Source organism: Neltuma alba, unplaced genomic scaffold, assembly GCF_004799145.2.
Source record: "Neltuma alba isolate B1F8T4 unplaced genomic scaffold, ASM479914v2 tig00010056_pilon, whole genome shotgun sequence".
NCBI lineage: Eukaryota > Viridiplantae > Streptophyta > Magnoliopsida > Fabales > Fabaceae > Neltuma > Neltuma alba.
Window position 1 is genome coordinate 4,432 of NW_021635016.1, and position 10,396 is coordinate 14,827.

At 34.8% G+C, this 10,396-nt stretch overlaps 1 protein-coding gene across 2 annotated transcripts; it reads left to right on the forward strand.

The window, feature by feature from the left end:
- The first annotated feature begins 1,327 nt into the window (after positions 1–1,327).
- LOC114754057 (uncharacterized) lies at positions 1,328–5,072 on the forward strand. 2 transcript variants are annotated; one of them, XM_028942793.1, is made up of 4 exons: positions 1,328–2,084; positions 2,726–2,966; positions 3,753–3,870; positions 4,448–4,544. In XM_028942793.1, the coding sequence occupies exons 1-4, from the start codon at positions 1,492–1,494 to the stop codon at positions 4,507–4,509; spliced, it is 1,014 nt and encodes a 337-aa protein (XP_028798626.1). In that variant the 5' UTR covers positions 1,328–1,491; the 3' UTR covers positions 4,510–4,544. The 2 variants fall into 2 exon arrangements, with proteins under 2 accessions (XP_028798626.1, XP_028798625.1); XM_028942792.1 differs by lacking the exon at positions 4,448–4,544 and adding an exon at positions 4,551–5,072 and having other exon boundaries at positions 1,329–2,084.
- Positions 5,073–10,396: the final 5,324 nt, after the last annotated feature.

The following is a 10,396-nucleotide window of genomic DNA, read 5'->3' on the forward strand; positions in this document are numbered from 1 at the left end:
TGTGGAAAATACTCCCTTTCATTGTTACTCCATCGATGAAATCCCTTTTTAAATAGGCAAAAAATGCAATCATTAGGAGTAGTTTGGAAAAAATTTATAAATTTGAGAGATAGGATGGAGTGATGTCTTATAAATAAACACTTCAAATAGCTCATATTTAGAAGTATTACAATAAATTTTTGATGCAGGTATTTAGGATTTTTTGTTATTTTAATTTTAATTTTAATTATTTAATTTATCTTAATTAATTATTTACTTTTGTAGTTAGTTACTTAGTGGGCAGTTATCTTAACCCCACTCTCCCCCACTCCTTTATTTTTAGATTTTTATTATTATTTTATTTTTATACTTAGTTTAGGATATAAACATTAATAGAGTTTTATTTTGACAGCAAACTGCAATATATGATTGAATGTTACAGACTTATTCTCTTTTAGTTTTTTTCCTCTTTCTTTCCTAATTTCCTCTGTTTTTTCCTTAATTTCTCTATTTTTCTTTTTGTTTTACATATATTTTATATTTTATATTAATGACCTTGAAAATAATAATATTTACTGACTAATTGTCATGACGTGGGCCTGGGCATGATAACGTCACTAACAGAAGCGCTTGGCCCAATCCAAACAGCATCCCAATCAGTTAATTAATTATTGATTATTTAAATTGTTTTTTCGATTGAAGACAATTTTATTAATTATTTAATTAAGTACCAAAATGAATCAATACGAAAAGAACCGTTGTGAACTTGTGGGGCCTCTCGAGGAGAGAATGAAATATTCCAACGTGGAGGTGCCAATGCCAATGAGCATTGGACGCTGACGTTCAGCCTCCAACGGCTAGCTTGGGCCGCGCAACATGGAAAGGATAATACTTCCTCTCTTTATTCAATTTTCTTAATAAATTTATTTTTTTATAAGATTTTTTTTAGTTTATTTAAAAATTTAATACATCATTACTTATTTTATCTTTAATTTAATGCATTTAATATATTCTTTTTCTTTATTTATTTTATCATTATTTTAATGCATTTAATATATTCTTTTTCTTTATTTATTTTATTATTATTTTTTTACATTTACCTATTATATAAGGGTATATTTAAAAAAATTATATTTATTACATATTAATTACTTTTAACTAATTTTAATTATTTTTTTAAACCGTGTAATTTAGTTAAAAAGCTCTTATAATATAAGTCGGAATAGTATATAATATAATAATAATAAATTGAAAAAAGGGAAAATAGCATTTGTTATTGATGTGATTATTTGTCTGGCTCTGCGCTGCGCGTTATGTTCCACCAACCCCTCTTGCCCTCTCTCGCGATCAGAAAAGTCAGATTCATCCACGTGTCTTAATTCTTCTGCTCCGTCCAGCTATCCGTTAGCCCTACTCTGTTTCTTCTCGTTCTGCAACTTCTCCTCTGCCATTGAAGAGGAAAATAGGCAAAAAAGAAAAGAAGGCAAAAGAAAATAGTAAATTTCCATTCAAATGGGAAAGCTGCTGTGTGATTCAACGACTGTTGCCGAGTCCTTTCAGGGTTCGTCGCCGATTGTTCCTTGGAGGGATCCGAAATCTGCGCCTCTTGAAGCCATCAAAGCTGTAGATCTCGTTAACCAGGCGAGTGTCGCCGCCGTGAGCGATGGTTGGGAAGATGTTCTTGGTTTAGAAGAGCAACAGAGGCGGCACTTACAGAGGCTGCAGTCCAAGGGCGTGCTTTGGAAGCCACCTGAGGATGAGCATTCCTCTACGCTCAGATCCGTCGTTTTCCGCCTTTCTCACGGCGGTGAGGTCTCGGCAGACGGCAACTGCCTCTTCACGGCTTCTCAGAAGGCGATGTGCGGTGAAATCGACGCGCGGGATCTGAGGAAGCGCACGGTGAGCAGGTTCTCGGACGATCTTGGATCTGCGACTTTTCAGGAGAGAGAAAGCATTGACGATGCGATTCGGCACATGTACTCGCCGGATCTGAGGAATGGGTGGGGTGTACATGTTGTCCAGGAGGTGAAGTTGTTGGCCAATAAGGGAGATCGTGTAGCCCTTGATTCGGCCATCGATGAGCTCGTTCAGCTTGGGATGCAGAGGTATTGTTTGCTAGGGCTCATTTTTAGAGCTGTTTCCTTATTTTTTCCATTTTCTTCTTTTGCTCAGCAAGGTTACGTTAGTCTATTGAACGCATTTTGCAACCCATTTTTCTACCTAAAAACACGTTTAGGAATTAGGACTGTTATCACGATAGCGTGTGTTATTGGCTTCTGAACTAGCTATTGCGGAATCTCAATACCGTCAGATTTTATGTGCACCTGATAGACTTTATCAATTAGCTTTCCAAATTTCTCTAGGTGCTCTTTGGCTATTCTAATATTTTCAGAAACCTATATCTCCTGTTCTAGACATTCTTTTATTCTCTTCATCATCTCGTTGATAATATGGCACACCATAGCTGCATGAACTTCGCACACCATTGAGTGTGTTTTGGTAAAGCTGTAGGGACATTAGGCATCAGGATTTATACTTTATTTATTTATTTATTTTGTAGGACGTGTTAATCTTTCTATCAGGTCCTAGCAGAGAAAGAGTGCATTTTTTGATGCTTTTATGTGATGCTTTTAAAATATTTGTTTAGCATATTCTGGTTGAAGTTTGGGATGGACCATATGAGTCCAGAATGTTGTTTACCTTTACCATTACTTGTTTTCTTTACTATCTACTTTTCTGATTGAAGAGAAATGGCGGCAGAGTCTATTTACAAAGAGAGATGTATTCCAGTGAACGATGGTCCCAGTTGGGCCAAATACATGTTGATTTCTGGATCTCCTGATGATGAGTATGATATCATCACTTTGCAATATACTGAGGAGGGCTTGTTATCTGTAGATGAGAATCGAGAGGGTCATGCTGCAGCTTTTGGTGATGACATAGCGATAGAGTGCCTAGCAACAGAGTTCAAGAGAGAAATATATGTGGTAAGTAGTCTCGGATGCTTTGGTCGTTAGGGCTGGAGTTACTTTTTCCTTACGGTAAGCTTAGATTCTGACATAGATGTGGAGATTTTGTTCTACTCCTCCGGTCGTTAATATAAAACCTAATTGTTGAATTGGTTTTGGTCCTAAATATAGGACCCATTTTTCTTATTTATTAATTTTTTCTAAATTATCTCTATTGATACTCCCTCAACCATAATCAAATGAAAGAGGAAAGTGGGTATTAAGAAAGATGATTATGGTGTTTTAGAAAAAATGTGTCACTTTTCTTATAATTAACTAACTTACCTAATTTCCTTAATCTAATCAAATTAGTTAAATAGGTCTTATATTAAGAACCAGAGAAGTAGTTATTATCTATCCCATTAGAGTTTAGTGATAAAAAAATCTTAAACTTTTGAGTAAATTAAAGTAAATTCTCCCAAATCTTGCTGAAATTACATATTTATCTCTTTTTCAAAATATATACTCACCTTCTGAAAACATAAAATTATCCTTAGTCGGTTTCAATTTTTCAAAACAAAAAAATTGAAGTGAAGGATATTTTTGTAAACAAAAAAATTAATTGAAGTTTAGAGTTGCTTTTTTATTTCACGAGTTATATATTTATTGAAAATAGGAAGCAGATTATCCATAAAATCTAACAGAATTTAGAGGAAAATTGTGGAATTCAGTTTGTTATTTCATCTGACAATTGACTTTTTGCATGCACGTGGAATTTGTCATCCTTCATTAAGGTTGCGTCTAAGTTGTTTTAATTGTTTCCAGGTCCAAGCACATGGTTCTGATGCTATGGTTGACGAAGAAAACTGTGTTTTCTTCCTTCCGCATCGTCCAAGGAGCCAGATTCTGGAACCTCCCATTTTTCTCTTCATGAAAGGAACAGGTAAAGAAGCAGACATCCTGCAATTGGCTATTTTTGCGTACTTTTAAGTGGTAGGCTTAGTTGGAGGGTAAGTCGAGAGGCTTTTAGAAGATCAAACTCGGTTGAAAAATGGTCTTTTAAAGACTAAATTATAGGTCACAAAAAGATGGCAAGAAAAAAAAAAAAAGGAAGACCCTATTAAAGGGTTTTATCTCGACAACCAAATTAAGGAGAGAAAATCCTTTACTGGACCAAAATGCTGTAGACTAAATTGAGAGACTCTAGAAGATCTAAATGGTAGAAAAGTGATCTTTTAAAGACTAATTAAGGGTTACCACGAAGGAAAAAAAAGACTATCAAATGATTTTATCTGAAGAACCAAATTAAGAAGAACTAGATCATCGATCTAACTTGTTGGTAAGGTTTTTTCATTTCTTGCCACTTATTTTATACTCTGAGACAAAGATAGAATCAAAATATTTTCTTTGCCTCTTAAGCCTTCTGGTTAAGTCAAAAGGTAGAGTGGTAGACTAGATATAGATACCTTGTGTCTGTAATGTCCTTTTCAAATTGATTCTCTATGAAATTTTCCACACAGGTTGGTGCGGTGCTGGGGCTGAGCATTACGAGCCCCTGATTGCTCATACCTTGTGTCTGTAATGTACTTTTCAAATTGATTCTGTATGCAATTTTCCACACAGGTTGGTGCGGTGCTGGGGCTGACCATTACGAGCCCCTGATTGCTCATCCCTCCTCACTGGTTTCGCCAGAGAAGGTTGCTGTTGTACTGTGAGGCTCTCGGCCTTCAATTTTGTGGAATAGATACTCTGTGAGAGAGAGAGAGAGAGAGAGAGAGAGTAGCTTTTTAGTTGTTTTCTCCCCTATATTTATGTTTTGGTATGCAGTGTCTCTCCCCTGATAACTACTAGTCAGAAGCCAAGGGGGGTAAATAGCATTGCATAGCATTTATTTTTCTTTATGGTTTCCATCATTTAAAAATCAATTACCATTGACTCCTAGCAAGCAGGTTTGCCTGCAGTTAAGCAACCTAGGTAGTATAATTTTTGTAGTTTTGCCGGCTTCTGTTGTTCCTTTTTGTTGAGTTGATTAGAGAGGAGGGTACAGCATGTAGGTAGTGTCTTGTTCAAACTGAAGGTTGTATCGTGGGGGGTGAGTTTCATCAATTGAATGAAGGAAAGTGACTCCTTGTTTTTTGGGCCATATACGACTGGTCACTTTGGATTTCTATGCAGAATTTTGACCACCTTTGAATTGAACTTTGACATGGTTAATTTTTTAACTTCACATATTTCTGAAGCAATAAAATACCACGTTATTTATACATTAACCAGTTAAAATGCTACATTTCATATCCATTTCAATCCTACATGGCATTAATTTTCTCTCCAACTTATTTCCCTAATTTTAAATTATATTAAGGGGGTGTTTGGATATAACCAAACTATGGTTTGGAGAATAGTTCTGGAGAATAGATTTGGGGAGAATGGATTTTTGAAGAATAGATTTTGTGAAAAAGTTTTTCTGAGAAGTGAGAGTGCTTGGATAGTTGTTACCAGAAGCACTTTTTACATGTATAAATTATTAAAAAAGGCATAAGTTAATATAATTACAGAAAAATATATTTTAATTTGAAGGAATAAAATTGTTAATAATATATTTTTTTATTAACATAATTAATAATACATAAGATAATATAATTAATAATTAATTAATATGTATATATATTTATAAGATATAAAATTAAATATATTTATAAAAAATATGTTTATAAAAAAAATAACAAGATACATATCTTATAGGCTTTTACACTCTTTTTTTTTTTTCCAAAAGCAAAAATTTTTTGCTTTTTCCAAAACTATAGTTTTGGAGCCAAAATCATGGTTTTGACTCAACCATGGTTTTGGTTTTTTTAAGGGTATGTTTGGCTCAATGAGAGGAAGGAGAGGGGAGGGATTTTAATGGAGAGAAAGGGAGGGGAGGGGAGTGGAAGGATTTTAATATTATCTTGTTTGGATTTATAAAAAAAGAGGGGAGGGGAGTGGAAGGATTTTAATATTATCTTGTTTGGATTTATAAAAAAAGAGGGGAGGGGAGGGAAAATATTTTAATATGGATAGTTTTGCTTTTATTTTATTCAAGGTGTGGGCATAATGGTCATAACATGACAAAATATAAACATAATGGTCACAGCATGACAAAATATGGACATAATGATCATAATATGATAAAATATTACCATTTCCCTCGAAATCCTCCCAATTTTGGAGGGGAGGTTGAGGAGGGGAGGGGAGGGGAAATTTTAAAAATTTTTCCCTCTCCTCCTAAAATTTGTATGTTGCCAAATAAGGAAAAATGATTAAAATCCCTCCCCTTCCCTTTCCTCCCTCCCAAATCCCTCATACAAAACACATCCTAAGGGTGTTTGGGTGATTTTTTTCCAAACCATGGTTTGGGTTATCACCCAAACACCCCCTAAGTAATGTTTGTTCAATCTAAAAAGTGTCTCTTCCTATTCTCCTTCACGCTACCCCCTCTTTGTTATTTTGACACAACATGATCAATTTCACGGATTCTCTTCCGATCCACTACGACTGGTCAAGCATTCATCTTTTAGACCCCCCTCCCCCAAATATAAAAAAAACCCCTATGGGAAACAGATTTAAAATTGGGTTAATAATTAAATTTTGCTCGAAGAGCGTCTCATACTAATTAGTGTTGAAGAGTGCATAATTAACAACAAAATCTTATCCTACTAGGTGAGGTTATTTATATAAATCGTATGATGTCATTAAGCCATATCTGTAGCCAAATCTTTGAATATATTGTTAATTGAAAGATCTCGTTCAATGACTTTATTAAGTGTTGTTTTACTCATCTTTAGAGGACTTCATACTGTTTGATCAACTTTTTTCACTGGTGCATCTCAAAGCCTTCTTTGCACATGACCAAACTATCTCAATCGGTTTTCTACCATTTTCTCATCAACAGCAGCCACTCCAACTTTTCCTCATATATGTTCATTACGGATCTTGTCTTTTCTTGTATGACCATACATCCATTTCAGTATTCTCATCTCAGCAATTGCCACTTTATATTCATATTGTCCCTTTAAAGCCTAACACCCATTACCATATAGCATTGTTGATCTTATAGCAGTGTGGTAAAACTTTCCTTTGACCTTATTAGGTACTTTCCAATCACACAGATAACTCCTGTCGCTTTTGTCTATTTAAACCACCCATTTTTTTGTATAATTGATTCCAAATATTTACACTTTTCTATTTGTGGAATGACTTGATCTCCCAATTTGACCTCCCAATATGTTCTAACTTGTCTCTTATAAAAAATGTAATGCATATATTTTGTCTTGCTTTTACTTGAATGGAAACCCCTTGATTCCAAGGTCGTTCTCCATGTTCTAAGTTTAGCAGTAATCTCTTCTTTTGACTCGACCAATAAAACTATATCATCAGCAAAAAGCATGCACTTAGGATTTCTTCTTTGATATGCTCAATTAGAACATCAAAAACTAAGTTAAACATATAAGGGCTCAAATGCAGGACAATCCTTATAGGAAAGTGCTTTGTCTTACCACTCACGTTCTAACACTAGTTGTGACCCCCTCATACATGTCTTGGATGATTTTGATATAATCAACACACACACCTTTCTTCTTCAAAGCACTTCTTTAGGCACACGGTTGTAAGCTTTTTTCAAATCAATAAAAATCATATGCAAGTCTCTTCTGTGGGTTCGGTACTTTTCCATTAACTCCCTCAATAAATAAATCACTTCTGTTGTCGATCTTCCTAGTATGAACCCAAATTGGTTTTTAGAAATACATGTCTCCAATCTCAACCTATATTCTATCACCTTCTCCCACAATTTCATGATATGGCTCATGAGCTTAATCCCTCTATAGCTAGTACAGTCCTGGATATCCCTTTTATTATTATAAATAGGTACTAAAGTACTTTTTCTCCAATCATCAGGCATTTTCTTGGAACGCAATGTCTCATTGAATAACTTAGTAAGCCACAACATACCACATTCACCCAGACATTTTCAAATTTTAATAGGAATACCATCAGGTCCAACTGCTTTATTGGTTTCTATTTTCTTGAGAGCTTCCTTAACTTCACCAACTTGAATTCTTTGATAAAAAGCTAAATTATGTTCCTCTTCTCCAATTGTCAAATCTTCAAACTCATAAGTCAATCCTTCACCCCTATCCTTAAATAGCTTATAAAAGTAGGCTTCCTATCGATCCTTAATATTACCATCAATAACCAAAACTCTACCTTCTTCGTCCTTTATACATCTTCTTTGGTCCAAATATCTTGTTTTTCTTTCTTTATTCTTTGTGATATTGTAAATCTTACGTCTCCCAGCCTTAGTCCCTAAATTCTTATAGAACTCCTCAAAAGCTTTAGAACGAGTTTCACCCATTGCTTTCCTAGTCTTTTTATTACACAAATGTATTGTTTTAAAACAATCTTGCTTATGCTTGATTTTCTCTTCCACATTCTCATTCCACCATCATGTCTCCTTATCTCACCAACCATGATCTTTCGATTCACCCAAAATTGTTTTAGCAGCCTTTTGGACCTTCTTAGTCATTTCCGTCCACATAAGTTAGCATTTCCCTATAGCTCCCAGACCCCTTCCTTTAAAAGAGTTCTTTTAAAAGTCTCTCGCTTCTTTTCCTTTAATTGCCACCATTTGACCCTTAAGGTTGATACTTGTTGGCACTTTCATTTTATATACTTAATATGCATATCAAGGACTACTACCTTATGTTGTATTGTCACGCCATCTCCACAAATCACTTTACAATTTGTGCAAAGTTTTTTATCAGGATTCCTTACCAAAAAGAAATCAATCTACAACTTAGAGATTCCACTCTTGTAAGTGACTAAAATGCTCCTCTCGCTTCTTAAAGTAAGTGTTAACAATCTTGAGGTTGTACACGAAGGAGAAATCAATAATAGTTTGCCTTTCGTTATTACGCACTCTAAAACCCATACCACCATGTGCCCCTGCATATTGTCCCGCTTTTTTACCAATATGTCTATTAAGATCATTGCTAATAAAAATCTTTTCGGCATGCTTTGAATCAAACCCTCCATATCCGTCCAAAATTTCTCCTTAAGATGGTCTTCTGCCCCTACTTAAGGTGTATAACACTAACCATATTGATAGTATCCCTCCCCATGATTATTCTTAAAGAAATAATTCTGTCTTCTATCCTTTTGTCTTCCACCACATTTTTTTTCCATTTATTATCGATGATAATACTAGCTCCATTCCTTGTGCCTACCTTTCCCATGTATCAAAGTTTGAATCCATAGTAAATTCAAAAGCCTTTTCTCCAACGTATTTAGTTTCTTGGAGGCATAAAATATTAATCTTCCGTTTGTCAATTACTTCCACCACCTCCCTTGATTTACTATACAGGGTCCTAATGTTCCAAGTGCCAAACTTGATCTTGCTTTTATGAACTAACTTCTTTAACTACCTCCATCCATAAGAGTGCGATAACCCTTGCTTATTTAACACTACATTCGGGTGATAATGCAGCTGCTCTTGCTCACTTCTTATTGTATCCGAGCCATACATCACATTACTTCTTGGCAACGACCTTAGCAGTAGCACAATTTCTTTGTTGATCCATGTCATAAAAGATTCGATAGATTTTTACGTTGGCTGTTGAGGCCCTAACACAACCCTCCTCCTTCACCCGGGCTTGGGACCGGCTATGCAACATAGGTGGAGTTGAAGGGTGCAAAATTAAACAATTATTAAAAAATAGGAGCATTTTTACCACTTGTTTACAAATCTAAACATCTATTACTTTTAGTTTGGTGGATCCCAATTCTTTCTTGGCTTTTCTTTTTGATAAAATGTAAATTTTATTGAAGTATTAAGTAACCTGATTACATAAAAACGCTGGCCAGTCAAATTTGGTCAACTTAAGCAAAGCTCAAATAGACCAAGAAAAAAGGCTGGCCTAACATGATAAAAACAAAAAAGAAGAACAAAACTAACAATAAAAACAATAGAAGAAACTAACATAATAAGATCATAAAAATATAACTGCTACAGAGATAATCGTGAAATTAGAGAAGAGTTGGAGATAGAACCTGATCCATGATACTTTGAATCCAGAGAGATGGTGCTACAACCAAAGGAAACCAATGAATTGACCATTTTAGTAACATGTGAACCTGAAAACACCAGAAAAGCAACAAGAAACTAAAGAAACACCAAAAGACAGATAAAAGTAGCACTATAAGATAGGCTTCTTAGTGGCTGCTAATTAACTTAGAGGCCCTTAGTATTATCATAGGCATTTATGAAGCTTGTTGGCATAAGTTTTGCAAGAACCTAGAATAGTATCTTGAGGCTCAGCTAATAGATGTAGCTCTTGCCAAGCACATGATAAAGAAGTTGAAGTCACTAAGAAGGCAAGTGAAACATTTGTTATTTTATCCCCTTTTAGTATGTATTCAAAAGCACTATGGTT